Source organism: Apteryx rowi, unplaced genomic scaffold (genome assembly GCF_003343035.1).
Source record: "Apteryx rowi isolate R43461 unplaced genomic scaffold, aptRow1 scaffold_30, whole genome shotgun sequence".
In the NCBI taxonomy this organism is placed as follows: domain Eukaryota; kingdom Metazoa; phylum Chordata; class Aves; order Apterygiformes; family Apterygidae; genus Apteryx; species Apteryx rowi.
In genome coordinates, this window is record NW_020449419.1 from 3,188,584 (window position 1) to 3,211,963 (window position 23,380).

The window sequence follows — 23,380 nt, forward strand, 5'->3', positions numbered from 1 at the left end:
TTATATACCTGAAATCTAGAGAGACGTTAAAAAACACAAAAAAGAATTAAACATACATACAAACATAGTGAGAAAGACAGAAAAAGCTGAAGGTGTAAATATACTCCAAAGAGCATCTAGACTGGGAACCTAAACATGAGATTTGCTTGGTTCTCAACAAATTTGACATTGTGCTTACACATTTAAATTCCCAAATGCAGACTTAGCTGATTGATCAAAGCTTCCACCTTCGTCCTTCCCTATGTCCCAACTCCAAACTTACCTATTCCTCTCAGACCCTTTCTCAGTTTTGTGTGATTTATATGATCATAAAAGCCACTTCTCAAACTTGACTAAACTTCTAGTGTCATACACGCACCAGTATAAATTTGCATTTTCCTATGGTGAAATAAAACCTCCAACCCCAAATAATACATGATCACAACATGACTTATGCAAGAGAAAAATCTATCTGCTAGGCAAAAGAGGTTTCCCAAGCGAAGCAGAAACAGGGTAACAAAGAGACCTGCTTCTGGGGACAACTCCATCCTCCTCCACCACCCATCCAGTTCACTGGCAAAATGGGGCGCACATACTCCCATTACAGAAAAACTGCTGTACAGCTTCACGGGTGAAGTCAAAGGAAAGAAATTCAAGGGTTTGGGCTGCCTGAACCATTCTGTAGAATTCAAAGTTCTTTAGAGCAATACAAAAGAATGAAACTATTTTATACTGATTCTACATTATACGAAAATTTTCCAAGAGGTGAACAGAGGATGTTCTGGCTGCCACGAAAGAAGGTGCTCTGATGCTCAGGATCCTACACGACTTTATGCATGACAAATACATAGGGATCAATTGTGGTGTTGTCAGCAGCATTTTGGACTTTTGGGTCTTAATGGACAAAAGCAGGCAGTGAGACCCACTCACACTTTCCCAAAGATTTAAGAGGGCTTGGCATCAAGCCCCCAAGGTCATCTCTTTACCATAATTTTGTCTCTTGGGGTATTTTTTTAGCACTTATTTTTTCAGCCACACATTTTTGACTCAGACACTTCCACTGCTTATTGGGCCTGGATGATGTAATAACTTTATTCACATATTAGCATTTACAGTGTTAGGGTACTTCTTGGCTATGTGAGCTATCAGGGATGAGTCTGACTTGAACTGCATTGATTACTAAGTATTCATAATTGTATCCTGGCTGAAGTGCTGTATTTGCTAAATTGTGCTGACTTTAAATCAAGACACATTCAGAACTGACACTGATTTTTAAAATAACCTGAAATGCTCATACAGTTTAGAAAATGAGTGCTGTTGGGTTTCGGGGTTTTTTTTGTTTGTTTTTTATGCAGTGGTGCACATCTCAAAGTATTCCCCATACTCTTTAATAATTTTACAGAAAAATATGTTGGAAGATGAAGTATTTTCAAGTCAAGATATTTTCATTAAACATGCAAACAAAGTCATCACCATATTTAAAGCTTTGGGGTTCTTCCTTTTCAATATGATCTAAAAATAATTTTAATTAGATTTTTTTCCAAAGGAAATACAAGTTGGAAACAAAATACGAATTACATATCAAAACTGATCACTCAAGGTGCTTTACTAAAGAGCGTCCTTGGAATTCAATCACTATTTGCACACACATTAATAAAGTGCAAAGCTTTTTAATCTGATTGCTTCAAGTTGAATGGATGGGTCAGTGCCAAACAATCTGATCTCATTCACTGAGCGTGGTCTATAGCAAACTATAACTCCATTACAATGAAAGGACTCGATTCAATAAATAAAACACRAATTAAAAAAGTTACCTGAGCCGCTCTTTAAATGCTCTGTAGGACTTTATGCACAAGTTGCATTATTTATCTGAAACTAAGACCAACAAGCACTATCTGAGGAGAGTTATATTTGACACAGTGCGTAGGGGTTAAAGGCTGCATGTCTGACACGAGCAGCACTGGAGTGAAAGGACTAGCAGTTTTGTCAAATGAAACTACCAGGGGTCAACGGCAGCAAAGACATCCCTGGCAGGATCAAATGAAAGGATGACCTTTTGGGCAAGGCCTTKGTTTGACATTCAGAAGCTCAGTCCTCATTTCCAGCAAATTCAGTAAATTGCCTGCTTTCTCTGTACCCCCATCTCCCAGCTGAAGAATGGGGACTAATAATCCTTCGCCTCCACATTATGTTTTGTGTGTTTTACAGACGATCTTTGGGTACCTGCCTCAACAAAACCTGCCTCAGCATCAGGAGTTTTAGTGGTACTGCAGTAGCACAAAACTCTTAAAAAAGTGAACAAAAACCAACAGCAAAAAAAGCCCTATGCCATTATCTGAAAAACAGCAAATCCATCTATGGAAATATGATTGTCTTTCCTTCCATGAAAACTTCTGCATGAAGCTTTTTCCAGTACAAAGACATTACTAAAAATTAAAACTGGATTAAAAATTGTCTTAATGACACAGAGTTTATGTTCTGCCCCACAGATGACACTGTTGGAGCTGAGATTATTTTATTCCCTTAGAACTTGCACTGCAAAAGAAATGATCCATAAAACCCTGGAAAACTTTCCCCTTTACTCGCTAACACTAAAACAAAGGAATTCTGCACTTTGCTATTTGCTGCATAAAACAAACACAGGGAGAAAAATCTCTGCTGCCTACTGATATATCACTTTCCGCTGGCTGGAGGACAGCACACCAAGCAAACCGCGCAGCTACTAAGAACCGCAGAGACGAACAGGGCTGCTCCCGACCCCTCACTCGGGAGGGCACACGGTGCCCGGCCAAAGAGGCGCCGCAAGCACCAGTCCACCGCAGGCTGCCGCCCCGGCCGCCCGGCCCCTCCGCTCCACGCGTGCAGCGCCCCAGGCCCTGGCGTCCTTGGACACCCCTTCAGCACAGCTGGAGTTACGGGAATTACAAGACATCCTTAGATATATACAACCTTTAAAGTAGATTCCTTTCACTCTGCTGTTTTTCCCTGAATCCAGTGAGTGTTTGGGAACCCTCCGTTCTCAACGCCCTTCATCGCCCTGTGCCTGTCATCCCGCTCTGCCTCTCTCCTATGCTGGTGGCTCCGTAACACGCCGTTTACATTGCCCACCTCGAATCCCTCTCCTACAGGTTCAGCCTAGATCCTCCTCAGGCTGTTTTCTGCCTTCTGCATTTAACTGAAACTGTGCTTACTGAAATAACTCATTCACTTTTCTTAGCCAAACTCTAAAATCATTAATCCCTTCTCTTTGACTTGCCAGCTGTTTTTAATGCAGCTGATCCAATGTTTCTTCTTGATAAATCTCATCTTCCTGTCGTTTCTCTCCCAGTTTTCCTCCTACTCCCGTATGCCCCGGGGGAGACTGCGATATTCTTCACGCTCCCACAGAGGTTCCCACACCCATTCCTGCCCGCAGTCTCCTCTCTTTACCTTAACTTTATCCAACAAGCAAACGCGGGAAAACTCCACCACCACCTACAGGCTGATGAGCTCTTGCTCTCCTCCTGGCTGACGCAGCTTTCACGCTCTGCTCAGTGGCGACCCGGAGCCTGTTTCCCGGACGCAGCTGGCAGGCAGCACGCGGCTAACGAGACGCCGCAGGCCTCTCCCTTGAGGCGACCRGAAACCCGTCTGCCAGAAGGTCCCACCTGCCAGCCCGACCGCAGTCCAAGTGTCATCCTGGACTCGGACTTCTCTCAAGGCCTCTCAGCCAGGCTAAGTCCAAAATCTTGCACATCCTTTAGACAAAACCTTTCTAAAAAGCAATTCTTTTCACCCATCTGTACACAGCTCATCTTTTTGACCTTAAGAAATACGAGTGCTTTTCATATCTCACTGGGACTTCTGCTACAAAGAGGATTTCTGGCTCCTCGTTTTGATTATTTCACTCCTTACATTGCTTCAGTAGTCCCCCTGTTTCTGTCACATCAAACATATGCTAATTATCCTCACTTCCAATGCCATACACATTTTATTCTAATCTTCCATGTTATCTCTAATTCATCATCAAGATTTTGGCCTTGGCGTGAGTCTTAGTCACCCATAGTTTCCAGAGATATCCACAAACCCCATATACCACCTTTTTTCAAAAATTAATTGCTAGGATCATGGTATGAAAACACTGTTTCTGTCACTGAACAGTATTGCTCATCAATTATTATTATTATTTTTTTTACTCCCCAGATAGCTCTGTCACCTCTTGTAGGCTGTAATCTCTTTGGGGACACATGCTCATACAGCATCTAGTAAAACAACATCCCAGCCTGTAATTAGACACTCAGGTAATACAAGCATACCAGTTACAACAGCAGCAGCGGCGGTACTAACAGTGGCAGCAGGAAAGGTAATTCTTCACAGGACTATCCTCTTTTCTCAAAATAACTCTTAAATCCTAATTTTTAAGGTTTTTGCCACCCTGCAAGGTACCCCAGGAAACGAAGGACCGGCCATCTCACACTTCCTGCCGATGCTACCCTGTCCTCTTTGCTTGACACAACACCCTTTGCCCGAGGAAAAGGCAACCTGATTGCACCGTTACCACACYGTCTCCAGTTAGAAGCTTAAATTAATCAGACCTAACTGCTTATCCTTGATAAACAAGGTTTCCAAACATTTCTTCCCTTCCATTTCCAGAGAGCTGCCCTAAGCCTTTATTTTGGATTTTTCCTGAGCTCTGCACTTTGAACCGTGAGGAAAGGGGTGTACTGCTCGGTGTCGCCTGCGACACGTGGGGCAGCGCCGCGGCCGCCCCTGGTGCCCAGCACGGCACTGCTCACCCCAGCGCAGAGGGCACCTCACGAGGAACGCCGCGCTCAGAATTAATATTCTCAAACCAGTCAGGTAAGTCTTGCCCAAGCTTTTATCGTACGCTAGACTGTATCCTGCAAGCAATTAGTGAAGGCTTATATCATTTTTCAAATTAGTTTCGATCTAAAAATAACTAAATATCATTTTATTTCACCCACTAAAAGTGATGAAAAACCTCACCTGAAAAGATGCAAAGTGGGTGCGAATTATTATTAGCGATTATTACTCATCCTTTCTCAGGATAAACGGCCTTCTTCTGTAAGCTCTGCAACGCGGGACGAGACGAGTCGGTGGCTTTCGCTAGTGCTGAAGGCCAGGGCTACAGGCGGGTCCCGGGGAGAGGCGATCGCCCGCCTGCGGCACCCCTGCTCCAGGTCACCCCTCGCGCTCAGAGGCGCTAGCACACGCTCCCATGGAAAAAGGCAGCCTGTGGCTACGGCGGGCGGGCGCTGATGCTGGCTGCCCATGTGTGGAGCACAGTATAATTGCAGTATGTGTTTTATAATCCCCAAAGTCAGGCTACCCTGACACAGTAAGCTGAACAATCCACTGAATTTATATGAAAGGGTGAAAACAGAAAATGGCAAATAGTTTTTATACGGCCCTTACATTTGTCTGGTTTTTATAAGGCAGATGCATTTTCTTACATACCTGTACTGCTTCTGCTAAAGTTCAAACACTGGTAGAATGATGAAATGCAAATGCAGGAACATATTTAAAAATTAATCAACCATAATTAATTAGTAGTCTCTGCCTTCTGGTAAATTATACCTAAATTGCAGAAAATTATCCTTGCTAGGAATGATAAAGTCATCTGCAGATTTACAGTATGTTAGAGAAACATTTTGCATATATTTATGTATTATAATGACCACAGATATGTCAGAGTATTTAATTTAACTTTCCGCTACATTAAAAAATATATATATATAATCTTTATCTTTAAATTGCACAGTGTTCCAGGAGTCAGTTGAATGATCTGAAGTAAAGTAACCTGGAAAAAAACAGTCTTTAGATGTGACGGTGTTTGGGGTTTTGTTTTTTTTCTTTCCATGTAGTCTTGTTTTATTAGTGTCTACTAGAGAGTTTTCCTGTCTCAGCTCTTTCAAAAGCTGATAATGGATGCCATTAAAGACAGGGTCCTAAAGAAGGTGAAGTATCTGTGTGGCCCAATATGGCATTTCTGTATTTTCAAGCCATTAATCTCTTCTTTCAGAAGAAAGACAAATACAGCCCTTACCGATAGCTTCAATCTCCCAATCTTTAGGTCGAATCTCTGTGCAGAGACCTACTTCTGGAACTGCCTGTGTTAACACAGGGCCATGCTGGAAGGAGAAACACGTTAACCCACCAGACACGGCGTTACACTAACTGGAGCGTCACCCTCTGCATCCCGTTGCCATCCTCTGTATCCCGTTGCCATCCTCTGTACGGGCATGGCAGCTTTTCTAGGGCCATCCCATTTGAACAGCCTTACTTCGCACCAAGCTTCTGTGTTTGACAGCAAGAGTCAGAAAAGATAAAAAAATAATGGATGAGAAAATTAATAAAGTGAAAAAAGGAAAATTAATGAATGAAAACTAATGAAAAATGAAAACTAATGAAGCTCACAAGACAATTAAAAGTTAATTGAAAGTATTTGGATAATTTTGTCAGCCTCTCCCCATTAGATGTCTTTAACACTGATATCCTTATAGCAAATACAGGCATTGAATCGTACTTTAGCAACCAAACACCTGCAACAAAATAACTACCCAAATTCACACTGAGCATCACRCATTTAGAACATTAAGAAGAAAGCTGCAAGTACTTCTTAGGCCTGCAGTATCTGGCATAGCTACAATATCAAAACATGGCCTCATGTTTGCCAGCCAATTCTTTGGTAGGCACCTCAACACACATAACTCCATCGCAAACCTCAAAGTAGCCCTGTGTAAGTTGGTTAGAAAGAACAATCACCTCCGCTTCTGCTCTTCTGCTTGCAAGAAAAAAATTATGTAAAACAGATCTATGCACACGCACTGAGCAAGTCAGAAGAACTGTAATCAAGACCAAAAAAAGGCAAAAAATACAGAAGAGAAAAAAATAACAGAATACCCAGGCTTAGGTGTTTTTCTCCTCATAATGATATAAGTGATAGGATTGTATCCCATAAACAACTCTAGGAATGATCTCAATATTAACAGGAAAGTACAGAATATAATAAACCTGGTCAAACTGTTACAACTCTGTGTAATTTTATATGCTAAAGTACCTCTATTAGAATGTGCAGTAAAACTTATTTTTGAAGCTATCAGAACAGAACAGCCTGTGCTCGTGAAAGTGTGACATGACTCAGGAATGTACAGAGCCTAGGGCAGGATATCTGCACGGAAAAGAAAGGTCCGATGGGAGAGAGGCACCAGTCTGCCTTTCAGCGTGGAGCTCGCACAAAACACCACCCGCATATGTAGCAGTCCTCCCTTGCTGCTACCGCAACGTGGGAACAATTCAGGTGCCTCCTCAGAGGCATCCGTCCCCTTTTAGCTACCTTAAGTATCCGAGATATCTGTCCAGGAGGCCAAAACAGGTACAGCAGTGCTCTTGGTGTGAAGGGAGCAGCGGCACCACCACAGGACGCAGGGATCTTTCTGTAAGCTTGCTGGCTATGGCCTAAGGCAAATGAAATGCCACAACTTTTGCCAACCCTGACCAAGCACATCATAGAGAAGAGTCCAGAAAGGATGCGCACCTTGCAGGCATCTAGCAAAGAGAAGGGGAGATGCATTTATGGGACTAATCAGTAGGGTCAAGACATTTATTTTACATGTCCTTGAAGAGATTTCCTGTTAAAGAACAGGTATATCATAAAACGGAACGATGTTTCTAWTTGCAGAAGGGTACAAAAGCCTCAGCCAACTACTTGTACCTAAGCATGCCTGGTGTGAGGACCATGGTGTCTTAAGGTCACAACTTCCAGCACTGTGGTGTAAAAGTTGCATGCTAGAACAAAAAGGAGATTTTACTTCAGGGTTCCCTTGTGTTATGAAGTGAGAGAAGTTGTTTAAGACTCCCAGGAAGATCAGACTTAGAAGAATCTGCATAAGAGCCTTTTTTACACAAAAGGATTGTCTTTGGTTTTGGTGCTATCTGCATTCATGCTAAGGCTTGAAATTACAGAAACTGCTGGCAAAAAGGAGTTAATGGAGCAAAGCAAGGACTGGAAGAGGAATCAGTTCACACTCCAAAATTATCATTAGCTTGACTGGAAGTTTCCACCCTGCAGGATTTGAACAGGAGCTGATGTTACTGCAGGAGTGGGAAAGCAACCAATTGGTCTAGCAGTTGCCATAGCAGAGCAGAGGACTGTGAAAGAGTTACAATAATACTTTAGAAAATGAATACTGTATGTTACCCATTTTTCTGTCATACTAGTGTTTTTCTTTTCTCCCTTTAAAAAGACATTTTTTGTAAACCAATTGCAAGTATATTTGCAAGTGAGAAAAAGTTAGCTTACTGAGCACAGAAGGTTTAGCTGAATCTTCCCAGACATCTGTGTGAGCACTTGAGCCTGCGTTCTGTTAAATTTGGACCTAGCTCCTGCTGCTGCCAAGCAAGTCCTAGGAAAAGAGTTACACTTTGAAAGACAGACGTACCCACATATGAACACTGGCCCTGGCATTTGCCAGATACTGCAGGCCTAAGAAGTACTTGCAGCTTTCTGGCATTTGCATCTAATGCCATGCCACTGTTCCCACTGTTAATTATTTTTGTCTGAGGTCATTAATGAAAATATTGAAGGAATTAATCCCAATGCTGATCTCAGAGACTTCACTAGGAATTGCTACCAGTCTGATGCATCCTTTTCAATACTACTCTGATCTCCTCTTTAGGTGGTTCTTTTCTTACATTATTCTCCTCATTCCCACCTTCTCCATCTTGAACTAAAGCTGTATACCTTGCCCTGTAATTATCTTACCAGAGTCACCTAAAATTATCTGTTTTGGTAAACCCCAACCGCATTTCCATGACATGGCTTTTCTTTCCACATATATACACACTGCTAATTATTCTTTCCTTCAGAACAGGCTGCTGTACTTAGATTAATGATCCAACAGTTGCTTGGCACAATCTTCCTTTTCTCCCTAGCTAAACTTCAGTGTTATATTAGTTATTCTCCAGTCACTACTCACAACTGACAATTGTTTTTAAGATACCCACTCCCAGAACCATGCTGTTATGAGCCTTTTTTTCCCCAGAATTTTTGAGTTTATTGCTGTTTCTTCCACTCTTGCTGTGATGATTTTCATTTCCTTGCCCTCCCTTTCATTAGCCATTCTGCCTTCGCCCCCATCTTCCACACCAACAACGTTACTGAGACAAAGATACTGGCTACGCAGTTACCTGCAATCTCTAACTTACCATCCCTGCTTCGTGGCAGCACTATTCCAGTTAGATTACTTTATTGCTTCCCAATGAAATTTTGATCTAAACTTGCTTATACATATTCCCTCTTTTATTTCTTTATGGACCAAATCACTAATGCACGTTTTCCTTGTATTTCTTTCTGGAATGATGTTTCAGGCAAAATACTGTGTTTTCACAAGATACTGGAGGTATCCCAACATTAATGCTGTTCAAAAGGAAGGCTCAGGCCTCCCTTAGCTTTGCTCTTCTGGTCCCAGCCACCTTCTTGGAGTGGACTGGCATGAGCTGATGCCTACCCTGCCAGCAGGGCAAGGGGATGCCCAGATCCTGCACATACACATTTAACGGCATTTAAAAAATGCATGTTCCCCTGTGTATAAGTACCCAGTCATCAGATTCAAAATATGAGCCGAAATCCCGTTCCTTCAGACCAGTCCTATTATTACTGACATTCAAGGGCCTAATAAGACTGCGAGTAAAGCAGTTTTTAGACTCATAAGGACTTTCTGTAACTCCTGCCAAAGTACTCAATTTCCATAATTGTTTCTTAACTGACCCCGAAGGCCTCACAAAACACTTGTCATTTATTGTTAGAGATACACAAAATTGGATGCAAGCCTTATGTTGCTCAGAATTGTAACATTCAGGTTCAAAAACTGATGCAACATCATGAGTTGAGACAATCAAAAAGGATTTCTAAAATTATAATCACTTGAAGACACCTGTAGTAGTAAAAGGAATGTCATTTGCATGAAGCCATGTGAGCAATTCATAACTAGTAATTCATTCACTGAATTATGATTTTTTTTCTCTTCACAGTGACTGCAAATCTGTAACAACATAAATGATTATTTCAGACAAATTCTTGCAGTAATCCCATAGCTCGGATTACTAGCAGTGCAATAAAAATTCTTTTTTTTTTTCTTTGGCCCGACAGAAGAAAATCTGCTTTTAAACCAATTTATCCAAAATGGGAGGCTTTGTTTTCAGTTTAGGTTTGAGCAGTTTAATGAGTTTTTTTGTCTTTTAATTATAATTATTTTTCTCTTTAGACTCAAAGAGTCTTACTGTGTTGCAAATGTCAGCAATACCAGACGAGACTTTAGTTCTGAGGAGAAACACACACACACACAAAGAGGAAAAAAAAAATAAATCAGAGGAGGATTTAGAAAAAATACGGCTGGTATAGTTTAATCTAAACTATTGAAAGAAGAATTTTATTATTCCTACAACGCTTACCAGCACACACACAAATCACTACCAGTTATTTAAACAAAGAAATTACCTTCTAAAACCAAAGGATAGTATTTTTCACCTAAATTATGCAACAATATTTCAAAATGTTTATATAGTGTATACAGAACAGAGATACAGGCTAGTATGCCTGTATTACAACAAATACAAAAGAGATGCATGCCAATACTAAATGCAAAGTGCCAGAAAATTAGTATTAAACTTTATGTCCTGTTAAACTCTAAAAAAACCAAGGGTCTTTGCTTCTTATGAATAAACATTTCATACAGTTCCTGGCAGGTGCAGAGTGTTCAAGACATCATAAATAATTCCTGCAGCTGCAGTCAAGTAATTGCATGTCACCAACTGGAGAAGAAAAAAGCGAGGCCTGGAGCACCGTTCACAAACAAGGGGAAGGCTCCAGGAGCCACGTACTCGGCACCTTCAACGATCAGGAAGGAAAGAGGGCCACCGCAGTGTGAAACGACTCCAAAACCAAACACAGAAGCAGAATCGCTCTATTCTTTTTTTTATTTTAAAGAACCAGTCTGACACCTGGCATGAACCAGTGTAAAAGAGAAACAGAGATCAATCTTTGCTTTCCAGTGAGGACACAGAGGTGCCTGTGGAAGGAGAGCAGAGATAAATGACAACTATTTAACAGCATTGGTATTGCCCAGGAAGTCGATAACTTCAACTGTCAGTGGAATTTCAGTGTCTCAGACAAACCTACTGCAGAGATACAGGGTTTTAGCAATAGTTTTTAATGCAATTAATCTGCTCTCTTTTATTATTAAAAATTTTGATTTGTTTACAGTACCAGGCACACAACTTGCAAAGAGTTCTGCTTTGAGCTGGCATGCTGCAGTGATGTGCATATATACCAGCCACCTTATTGCAGTACACTTACTAGCTTACAGGCAAGCCAGACTCACAAGTCTCAAAGACACGTAAACAGAAATATTTTGCACTTCAGTGAAGCTGGCAAAAAACAAGCTACACTGAGCTAAAGAAGGCTTTGTAAAGCCAAGGCTTCCTTCTCTTTTCAGATCAATAACCACACGCAACTGTGTTACAGCCTCTGTTTTACTGGTTTATGAAAGTAAGAGTGATAATACTGGAAAATAGGATGACTGAAGTCTATAAAGAAACTGATATTACCTATGGTTGCAAAGAAAATTCTCATTAAAACACATATCCCAAACAATTCCTCAACAACTAATTGTTACTGCACGCCTACATTAGGAAACTTAAGAAACACTAAAATAAAAGATCTCTTCCTCCTCTTCAAATATGCCATATACAATTATGTACCAAGTCTGAATTTATTCACACACCAAATCCTACCTGATAGGTCTTCAGAAAGACCCCTGGGTCATCTAGAACATCCTTCAAACTAGGATAGCAAGCCTTCCTGAACTAAGTTACCCAAGTGTTTTATCTAGTGCACTCCTGAACGTCCCGAACGACGAGGCCTTGCTGACCTCTCTTGCTGAGTGCTCGCGTTATCTAATTGACCTCACTGCTAGAAAACTTCCCTGTTTAGCTTCAGGTCATTACCTCCTGTTAGACCACCCATGACCACCTTAATTCCTCCTCCCATGATATTTCTTCTCAAGTATTTGTCAGTTATATTCCCTTCAGCAGGCTGTATATAGTGCGTTCCTGAAACCTGCCTTCATAGGTCATGCTCTCCTATCCTTTCATCGTCTTTGTCACCCCTCTTTGAACTGTTTTCCATGTACTGATGTCACCATGTAGTAAGAGCCCTTAATGATAAAAGTAATCCACACAAACATACTTCTACTTGCAACCAAAAAAAAGCATCCATCACTAAGYGGAAGAGGCAGGGGAAACGCGGCCGTCTCCGCGGGAAGCTGGAAAAAGCGGGAGCCTTCTGAGGCTCAGCCCCTGCTGCCTGGGCCAAAGGGAGCAACAGAATAGCTAAAAGAATACGCCTCCTCCCCAGCCCTGATTTTCCCTCTTTTCTTCCTATGCATTGCCTTGCAGGGAGATCACACAGGCTGGTCTTCACAACATAAAACTGTTTTTGCTGTCGCATACTCACCCTTATAATTGAGGTTTTGCCTATAAAGTTTGGCACCCAGCCAAACACATCAAGGATTTTTGCAGGTAGAGAAGGGAACATTTTTCTCAAATTAAGGAAGGACACACTTTCTTTAGATTAGGTTTGCTTTAATCCCAAAGTGACCTTTTAATGCAAAACTTGGAGTAGCTAACACTTTATAAATGTATTTACCTTCTGTATTTAATAAATGGTGATTACATGTTTATACCTATACCATTGAAAAGATTTCTCTCTCCCAAAACAGTCAAAGCAGTTTTAGCAGAATAATAAATCTTGAAAACCTATGGAAATGTCAATAATCTCTGATGCAGTAAGTCTGACACATCACAGAACCAGGCTTTGAGGATACTAAGTCAGTAAAGTAAAAATGATGCCTAAATAGAAACTAAGCCAAAGAAATAATCCTACAAATGAGTGATTCCAGGCTTTAGGTAGATTAGAGACCATGAGATGGCAGAGCTGCCCCCCAACTCCATGGATCCAAAGTCGGATGTTGTACCCCTGGTCCAGTCTGATGAGCAGGACTGAAATCTGGATCCAGATTTTGAGAGGGAAAATGTACCACTTGCTTCCTCTGCCTGCTTAGTTTGCAAGTGCCAGCTTCAGACAGGTGATGTCTATGAACTGTCCTCAGAAAATTTTGTTAAAACCATTCATATCAGGGTTCATGATCCAGACACTGTCTGGGAATGTCTCCTATTTCTGTGTTTTGCATTCCATAGAAGGGTCTGGGGGCAACACCTTGGCTTTTTTTTTTTTTTTTTTTTTTAAAATGAAGACATCTAATACAACAGACTTTCATTGCTCTGGTTGGAGTCTTTCAGAGACATTTTTCCCCAGTAGAAAATAGGGACTCAACAAAACTGAAAACATTAATAAGGAACCTCTTTTTATATGGAATTTTCCAATTCCCGAAATTTATAGAAACAAAGCTTTAAACCCAATTCCTTCTTTTTGTTCTYAAATTTTTATTTTTAAACTTGAGCTAAAATAGAGGAAGAGGAAATTAATATGCCTGAAATTTAAAAATAAAGTCTTTGAATTTTCTTCTCAGATGGCTACTTACAATTTTCTGAGATCCAGATTTTTCCCAAATCTGAAAAGGGGAATTGTTTCAAAATCTCAAACAACTTCTAAGATGCAATATTGCTAGCAAACCAGCTCTAGTCATTACTTGACCTATAGAATGCAATATTTAGTAACTATAGAAATGCATAAGTTGTGAAAGGACTCTTTTTACTGCTACATGTTGTGAATGACGCATTTCTGTAAATTATATAAAAATAAGTATTTCACTTCAACTGAAAGTTGTTATTTCAAACCATCTGAAATTGTGCTGTAGATAATCAGCTGAACTTACTGCCTGCGGCACTAAGGAATCACAGTTACACCGTAACGCCAAGAAACGTAAGCCCAGCCTCCGTTAGTGCAAGATCGTCCCCTACACCACGCACCTCACATCTTGAGCCTTTTGAGAGACCCTTTCTAGGATTTAGATTTTATTTCATAAAGCTTTTCTGAATCAATCAAGATTCAATATAGGAAGATTGCCAAATAAATTACTTTTCATTTCTGCCCACAGTTAAACTCCTGCAGGGATCTGGAAAAATACCAAGACCATTAGCCTTAATGCCTATAATACACATTGCTTTAAGGTGCAGTGAGTAGTAAAACAGTTTAATCCATTAGCCCCTACACTCGAGAGCGTGGCAGGGTCCTGCCAGCGCACGCACGGACCTAACTCTCACCAACAGCCCCGGCAGTGGCACGCGCTCGCAAGAGACAGCCCTTCTGCCCAGCGCAGATGGGGCTAAAACACCCACGCTGATTTTTGCTCAATACTTCATTTGGACACCTTGTTAGGACTCATTGGAAAACTAACCCCTATGTATTTTTGCTGGAGGCCTACCACGACGCAAAGAGCACAACCGCCTGAGCTGCGTGTAGTTTACAACGCTTTGAACCAAATTACACTGGCAAGTACTCCCTCGCTCCTCCACTGAAAACGCCTGGGTATGCACACACGAGTCAAATTTGTCCCCATACTAAAGCCCTTCCCAAGCTACCCATTTGCATCATTTATCTATGATAAAATCAACCCTATTAATTTAAAAATCAGAGTTGAACATAAATGTGGAGAATTTATTTATGCTGATATGATAAAAATACCAAATGAGCTAATTTAACTTTTTTTTTTTTTTTAATTTAGCAGGCTTTGATGCAGCAAAACTGATAATTGGAAACAGGTCCATCCACATTTTAATTTCTTAGTTCAGTCTCATCCCTGGTAAGTCTAAAAAGAAATTATTTCAAGGCCAAATTCTTAGCTAATGAATATACTGAAGTTATACGGAGGATCCAACTCACGTTTTCAACTGTGACATATGAAGCACTGTAGAATAATTCATTATTTAATATTAAAAAAGCTGGATAAAACCAATTAATGCCAAAAATTAGCCCACAGCACAACATTAATTACAAGCTTGCCCAACAGCTACCTCCCTGTCCTAATTAGCTTCGTTGATTTCAAGAAACTGTTAAGACAAACATATAATTCCTACTTCATACTTGATAAAAACCCCATGATTCAGCTGTCAAAGAGTAATAACACACCGTTTTAGCATGAGCTTGGAGATTTCCACAGTGAAGATGACACTCCCAGACACCTTATGTTTAATTGCTACTATTCTGCAGTAGATTTTCTGGTCACTTGTAGACAGTGGCTTAAATCCAAGTCAAAATAGTGGTATGGAAGACAACCAGGAAAAAAAAAGAATTGCTCAGCAGACCTGTATTTTATACTGAAAGTGCCCATCTGGCCCATGCTGTCCCATTTTCATTAACAGCYGCGTATGTATTACATGGAGTGCCCCATACTTCAGGCCTCTGGCACTGAAGTCTGACAAAGAATCTGATTTGACATCTATCAGCCAGCACTGTCAAAATCTGCCACTTCCGAGAACTTGGCAAGGTAGCACATAAGCGATCATACATGTTCTGAAACACAGATGATAAAAACAACCATGCACTGACCTCATTGATAAACGTCTGGGCTCCCCTTGGGCTGAGCAGCAAGATGGCCCTTCGCAAGGTGTCGCGATAGCGGTTCAGCTCTTCTGTTTTCATGGTAGTGAAAAGGTTGGCAAAGACTCTGCTGATGTTTCTGTCCACTTTTTGCAATGACACGTCAAGTCCCAGCCTTGAGGCCTGATCGAGAAATCCCTGCAGACCACGTATGTCTGTAATGTAGGAGGGGTCGGGGGAGGAAAAAAAAAAAAAAAAAGAAAAAAAAAAACACCACTGCATCAACTTTGCCAATTAGGCAAGCACCACTAATTAGGTGGAAAAGACTTTTTCCCATAGTGCTGTCAGAGGAGTCTCCCACACAGCCTCATCCACCTCGCGCAGCTGCTGCCAGCGCTTCCCTYGGCGGGAAGCGGGCTGTATCCCTCCTCGGGCCATGGCCGGATGCTCCGCCAGAGCCCCCGCTACGCTCCTGTGGCTGCGGCCACCCCGGCGCTCAAGGCCACAAAATGCTCATCCCAGCCCAAGGAAGGCACAGGTCCAGTGCGGACACACAGCAATACATGGATAAGCAGGGGGAGAAATCGCTCCCTCCTAAACATCCCTTCTTCCACAACCTTTCTTACACAAGATCAGGCTTATTTATTCCAGGGAAAAAATTATGATACCAATATAAACCCCTATCCTCCTTTGACCCCTTCCCCCCCCCCTTCCCCTCCTACAAGTATCCTATCTAGGTAACAGTTTAACATATAAATGTTTTATATATAAAAATCTGTGAAACAATACACAAAGACCCAACTATATATTACAATATTAAAGAACATCAGTTTTAAACACGGGAAGTCGTGCAAGCACCCCCAGCACAATCAGTTCAGCTGAGCTCTGTCCTTCAGCTTACCTCAAGGCTGACTGGGGGGGGGAATAAAAAAAATTCCTCACTACATTTGTTAAAACATTAAAACATTGAGGAACACACATTTCTTGTTATCGCCATATTGAAATCTTTTCGTTCAAACCAAACTCTGGCTTCATGGCCCTGAGCAATTTTTTATAATAAATGCCTGAGTTTTTATTTTGTAGTGAAATCTAGAGCAAGGAAAGGTCAAAGCTTATGCTGAGCACAGGGTGCTCTCTGCGCGCGGCTGCACCGCGCCGTCGGGAGTCCTGGCTCCTGGGGGGAACGAGACCCCGTCTCGAAGGCGGCAGCGGCGGCGTTTGGGCCTCTCTTCTCACACCTCTGCTCTCAGATTTCAAGCTGCTGGGTGAAGCGCGGGGCAGCGAGTTAGAGTAACCATTCACTGAGCAGCCTTTTTAAAACAAAACGAACAAAGTCTGAGACAAAATCCTTGACTGGAGATAGGGTGTAAAATTCCCCTTTCCAAACTTTCTGCCTGGGAAGGAAAAATTGCTGTAATCTTTTTGGCTTTYCTTCCATGCTCTGCAACACCGAGTCACAAACTCCAGCGAATAATTACAAAACCTGGGCAAACAGCCGGTCACGCTGGGGAAAAGGATGCGGCTCTACACCCGACAAGCGGGGAGGGACATCTGCCCGTTCAGTCAAGCTGGTGACCCAGCAGCCAGCTCCGGGACAACACGCGTTACACCAGCTACCTGAAAAACGCAACTGCAGGAAAACGTCTCTTCAGAAAAGTGCTTAAAACACTACTGTGCACTGAAGAAGCAAAGTCAAACGCTACCTGTGACTGCCGATAAGTTAAGTTACAGAGGTGGCCAGCAGTGCCGCCGGCTGTTTCTGACAGTCGGAACGGGCAGGGGATGCGCCGCCCCGGCAGCCCCTCCGCTGCCCCTCGAAGCCAGGTTTACTCGATAGGCCCCAGCCGCGGGAAAGGGGCACGCAGGGCGATTTGGGGGAGACGGAGGCAGGCCGTACTGCAGCGCCGTCCCCGTGCCGGATGGCTCTGGAGCTGCTGGGCCCCTGAAACCCCGAGGCGCTGCCGGAGGGAGGCAGGCAGGCAGGCAGGGAGCTGGCAGATGCGGGCGCCGCTGGGCTGCACGGGGCGACGAGCACCGGTGCGGCTGCTCGCTGCTGCAGATGTGCTCCACTAATGACAGTGTCAAAGAGCTACTGTTTACAGGTTAAAGTATTTCACTGAAGCTGTTAAGCTAAGGTTAGATTTTGCTAATTTAAATCCAGGAAACTAGTGTTCATTACTGCACCTATGCTCGCTTCATGGATCTGTGATACTCAAAGATTTTTCTTTTAAAATGCTGCTTAGTCCTTCCAAATTACTGCAGCGCTTGACAAACACTAAGAAAACTCCCTTTTTCATGGTTTGCTGACAAGATGTCTTTTTGTGCAAGCCTCTAAAGTTATAACTGCACAAAGGAAAGCTGTTTACAGCAGATTAAACGTGTTGATATTGCTCTAGGTTTTTTGCCGTATGTTTTCAACTGACCTGCTGAACTACTGGTTAGAAATATTGCTGCAGCCCAGCGCACAATACTTGATGCACACGGTACGACTATTTGGATTCAGAAGAGGATTTTGCATTCCTTATTATCCAAATTATCCCCACCTAGGAAAATAACCTATATTCCAGTTTAAAAAATTGAAAGCATTCGGGCTTTTGCCAGCTTGATAAAACAGCAAAATTTGAGGGAGGAAGCTGCCCAAACTCAAGTGTACAAGCACAAGCTGTCAGGTTTTCACAGATACAACCGAACGCGAATTTATTCAGCGCTGGCCTCGAGCGGGAGCAGCACGGCTGTGCCGCCCCGAGCCCAGCAGCACCAGCTCCCCCGCGGCACCGGCAGGGCTGGGGGCGCACGGGTGGAGGCAGGAACCGGAGAGCAATATTTTCAGAAGTGACTAATGATTTTAGGTGCCTACTTAACGGGACCCGATTTCACAAATAATATTTGCAAGCTTTACCAAGAGGGCAATCATTTCTTAAAATGTGTCAGCACATAAATACAGTAACACATGCACATATGCAGGAGCATCTGCTTATAAATCATAATGAATTAGGCTCAGTTTTAATTTATCTGACATATTACATAAGAAAATGAGTTTGATGTCCTCCATTTTCTCCATTTAGTAGCTCACACATCCATGCAACACAGAAAACCTGAGCTTTGTTCCACGGCAGTTCAAAGAAAAACATTCACAAACTCAGTAGCTATTTGCTTTCCACTTTTCCTAATTTGTGACAGATAATTCTTCATTTTTTTTCAAAATTGAAGGCACTTTTGTAAAATTCACATGGAATTCAATAAAAATAAGGGAGTCCATAAATGCTTTTTACTCCTAAAATACATGTGCTTTCTGTCTCTTGTACTTTTTACAGTGACTTTTTCCTTTCATTCAGAAAGTTCAGATTCTCACATTAGAGAAACAATTATCTTGAACTACTATTACTCTTAATAATAGTAAAAAATAATTCCTTATGCCCATTTATTTCATACATTATAGGAAAATTACAGCAATCCAAGCTCACAGTCAAACACGTCTGGCTAGAATAGGTGGGAGGTGAAACGCAGCGTGCTGTAGCTATGGGACCTAGAGCCAGCTCTGCCTGCCCTTTTCCAATTAGCTATTTTTGCTCAAGGTGTAGCCTACATTCAGCCATAAAAATCAAATAGCACTGTTTGAATTATCTACCTGCCTGAATATACCCAATTTGTGCACGCTCAACAAGCCAACCAGAACTTCAGACAATGTCTGAAAATTTCTCTTTAGAGAGTGTGGAGTTGTGAAAGACGATGCACTACCTCTGCTCCAGAAACACAATGACACGATACGAAACGCAATCATGTGAATCTCTATCATAGAAATTATCCGTAAAACCATATAACAACTAGACAGGTATAAAATCCTCTACTCTCAACTACAGTCATGTGGTCAGCAGGTTAGATCTGGAACTAACTCACTTGAGCGCCGTAAGAAAAGCAAACTTCACATGAGCTTGGTGTCTCTTCTGCAACATCCGGCTTGAGAGGGAACTTCTGGGCTTGCGAGAACCCTCTTCCCAGTTCTGACAGGCCGTGTATCTAGGTCTGGCCACAGAAGAATGAGACAATTTCAGGGATAACATTGCTATCAAAATAGTAAGGAAAGCCTTGATGCACTGCTAATATATAAATTTTGTCACTGTCACTGCAAAACAAATGCCATGAAAAAGGGCTTTATTGTATTTTAAGAAATAATTAAGTCTATCATCTCCAGCTTGAGCTTTGGTTGGTCATTGCACTGGCTGAAGTAAATTGGAATAAAAATATAAAAGAACACATGACATGAGCTACCTATATATAAAGCATATCGTCATCAACAAAGTAATTACTTTTATTATATTACCTGTAATATTGTTTATGTAAAAAGTTTGTAGAGTCTACCTTAATGTTTGACTGTCTTAAAATTATAGAATCTCATTCTTGGCCTTGACACAAGCAGCTTTAAACCATTATTTTTTGTGCAAAACAGTTGTGTGGTTGGCAAAGCTGGCCTTTAAGGATGGTTCCTTGTAGAAAAGCATTTCCAGGAGGCAGAGAGCAATCTACTGTCTTTTCAACACCAGCTACTAACCCCACTTGACAAAGGTAGAGACACCACACGGCCCGAACACATTTTACTTTGGACAGAAAAGAGCTGGAAGTAAACTGAAGTATGAAGCTGGGGCTGAGCGCAAGGCTAAAGAAGCTCCAAGAAATAATTTCACACCCTTATTCTCATCCATCACCAAGCAAATTTGGGGAGGATTGAAGTATCTGCATCAAGCTCTATTTTCAAATCACCTACACCAATCTTTTCGCTTGGACATTTGTAAAAGGGAAAAGTAAATAAGTGTGAAAAATAATGAGATCAGGCAGGAAAAGCTGAGCTTTTGAGTTTCTCATTTGCTGATTGTAGATTCTATTCTTCACACTTTTTTTTTTTTACATTAGTTTTATTTGAGTGTTATTTTAGTGATATATTTAAGCAGTGACAAGAGTGTCAAGGAGACTTGGACAGTTTCATTATTTTAGTGTTTATACACTTCTTAAAGTTTCCTTATACTTAAGCTCCAAGAGAAGAGAAAGTCTGCTTTCATTTCCTTACCAAGTGTTTCTTATATTTAATGCAAGGATACTCTGCTTTATTATGGGTGTCTCTCTTGCCTGCAGACCGGACAAAATACTTCCCACTAATTATTTCATTTCTTAAGAGAGAATAAAATACACATTCTAGGATTCACTGATTTGTAAGTCTACAAGCAATCTGAAATAGGTCTCTTAAACCACTTTAACTTCATGAGTATCATTCATTTTATTTTACAATGGCTGTTGTCTCTTGTTCTTGCAAATTGTCTACATAAGAAATAAGAAAAAATAAAACTGATGTAAGAAACAGAGATACGTATGCTGAAGATTAGACTCCTGCTGCATTGCAAGCTTTCTGAATAAAGTTTTGAATACTGTCCTTGGGTCCTGGAGAAGATAATAACCTATTCGAAGGATTTGAACACACTCCAGGATCCTAGAAAACTGAGAGTGGACATACTTCAGAGGCAGCTCCTGTTCTTAGGTTAATAAATATCCATATTCTCTTCCTTCAAACAACAGAAGGAAAATTATTATTTATGCTTCCAAAAGGGAATGATTTTGTCCAGATCATCTGAAGAACTAGACTTTGAGCAAGTACTGAAATTTTCAACCTAAAAGACTTGCAAGGGCGATTCTGTGTGAATACAGTGATTAGACCAGAAAGTAAAATAGCAAAGTCTGTTACAATAGATATGATTTCATTACTATTTCATTGTAAATACATGTGCTTATTACATCCCAGTGCAAATATGAAATTACATTAGTAAGGTATATTTTCTGCTTTTACAAAAGGTTTTTTTTTCACCCCTCTGTTCTTACAATCTGTAGTGTGCAACTTCTCTCCCCACCTACCCCATTTCCACGTGTCTCTCTGCCTGCCATTTTCCCACAGTCAGTGCTAAGATAATTGCTATTAGCCACATAATTTTTCTAGAAACATTGGAACTCCCAATTGCAAAACAGTGCCTGGAATTTAGTCACCACATTCTCAATAAAGTTGCACTTGAAAAGCTTTCTGCTAAAAAACAAAAAAACAAAAAAAACCCACCAAAACAAACAAACAAAAAAACCTTTGATGACTTGCATGTTTTTAGATATGTCCTCAGAAATCAAAATAACCCCTCTGTAATTTTACCCCAATTCCTTCCTTTTTTTTTTTTCTTCTTAAAGAAATTAAGGAACTCAATAACCTAGTAACAGTTATGCAGATAAAATAAATCCACGAAGCTATCACTCCATTCCCACAGCCACTCAAGCAATTCTTAATATGAAACCCAAAACATCAATTACATAGGACTCTTTCTTATTCAGCTGATATAAGAGCAGTGGTAGCGGATGAGACAGAAGTTCCGTCTAGCTCAGTAACGTGTCTCAGTAATCGCTCTAGGCGGGTGCCTAGACAAGGGTGTAAAACCGGATCAAATATGCAGTGGCGTTTCCCTCGAATACTCTCCCAGCAATCCGGCTTGCAGTGCAGGGACTTCCTCAGGCCAATGTGGTTTCTATAGATTTCTAGGCACTCTGTATGTGTATTTGTGTTATAAACCTCAGTGGCTTTCTCCTCCGTAGACTAGCAGGTTCCCCTCATGCCCATGTAACCTATGAGCACGCAGATCGATGCATCTTCATCAGTTTTAGCCTGGGAATTTTCAGGATCCCACTGGATTCACTGTTCCCTTTCTTTCATCTCGCTTTCCTGGACAGATACTAAGATCTATCAAACATAAGGCAATACGCGCCAGCCCCAGTTCTCCCAGACTAACCAGGAACTACATCAGGCCCTTCACACTGAGCAGCTGCAGAGCCTCTTCTCAAAGAAGCAGGAGAAAAGCAAGGAATCGGAGATTTCTGGAAATACAGCAGGCTACCAGAAATGCCATCCTTGAAAAATGCAGAGAAAATTGACTTGCCATTTAAATCTAGATCCCAGGCTGCCATTTGACCACTTATAGGCAGAAACTGAAAATCTCACTACACGTGTTTTGATATAAGCACCAGGACTAATCAAATGCAAAGCCGCCCTCAGAAGCCCTTCGCCCGCTATCGGAGGCTGAGGGCCTGACAGCGGCTGCAGAGCTCTTCCGTTGGGCAGCTACCCTGCCTGCAAAGGTCCACTCGTTACCAGGCATTTAATAACAGAAAGCCATCTGGATAGAGACAAACCACAAGCATCACTGATTTGCACTCCTGAAGGCATGGGAAAAGGACAGACCACGCCATAAAGCCAGATGTGTTGCATACCCAAACAGATGTTTTCCCTTATTTGACTTATCAAAAAAAGCCTCTATGAAAAATACTAAAAAGCTACTCCACGCAGCCGAAGTTTCATACCTGGAATAGTTGAGCTAGTCTGAAGGTAAGGGGAGCTTCCCGGGAGGCCCAGGAGCAAAAAAGCCTTTTAAGGCCACAACAGCCCTGTCACATTTAGCGTTAAAGGGCAACTCCAGGTCTCTCCTGCTGGGTTTTAACGCACAGCATTCAAATGCACATGGGAAACCACCTCAGGAAATTCATTACAGTTGGAAAAAACCGTGGACACATGCTACAATTAGTGTGAAAAGGGGATTCACTGAAGAACTAGCATTGCCATTCAAATTATCCATTTAGTTCTTCCGGGCGCAGTAATTGCCAACTGTTTGCCCAATGCTAAACCACTCACTTGAACTGTAATAGCTTTTCATCTTCCTAATGCTGTTAATATATGAAAATACTTTTAAAAACACTACCTGATGTTATTGTTATGTCTGCTCATGAGAGGCAAAAAATACACGATTCACAGAAGCTATGCTTTTGCTA

General features: G+C 41.5%; 1 protein-coding gene across 1 annotated transcript in view; it reads right to left on the minus strand.

Annotated features, from left to right (window-relative positions):
- The window catches only part of GRID1 (glutamate ionotropic receptor delta type subunit 1), a 555,021-nt gene that overhangs the window by 226,397 nt on the left and 305,244 nt on the right, over nucleotides 1-23,380 (minus strand). Inside the window, exon 4 of the mRNA XM_026069970.1 lies at nucleotides 15,548-15,753. Coding sequence (XP_025925755.1) covers nucleotides 15,548-15,753 — 206 coding nt within the window. The remainder of the gene's footprint in view (nucleotides 1-15,547; nucleotides 15,754-23,380) is intronic.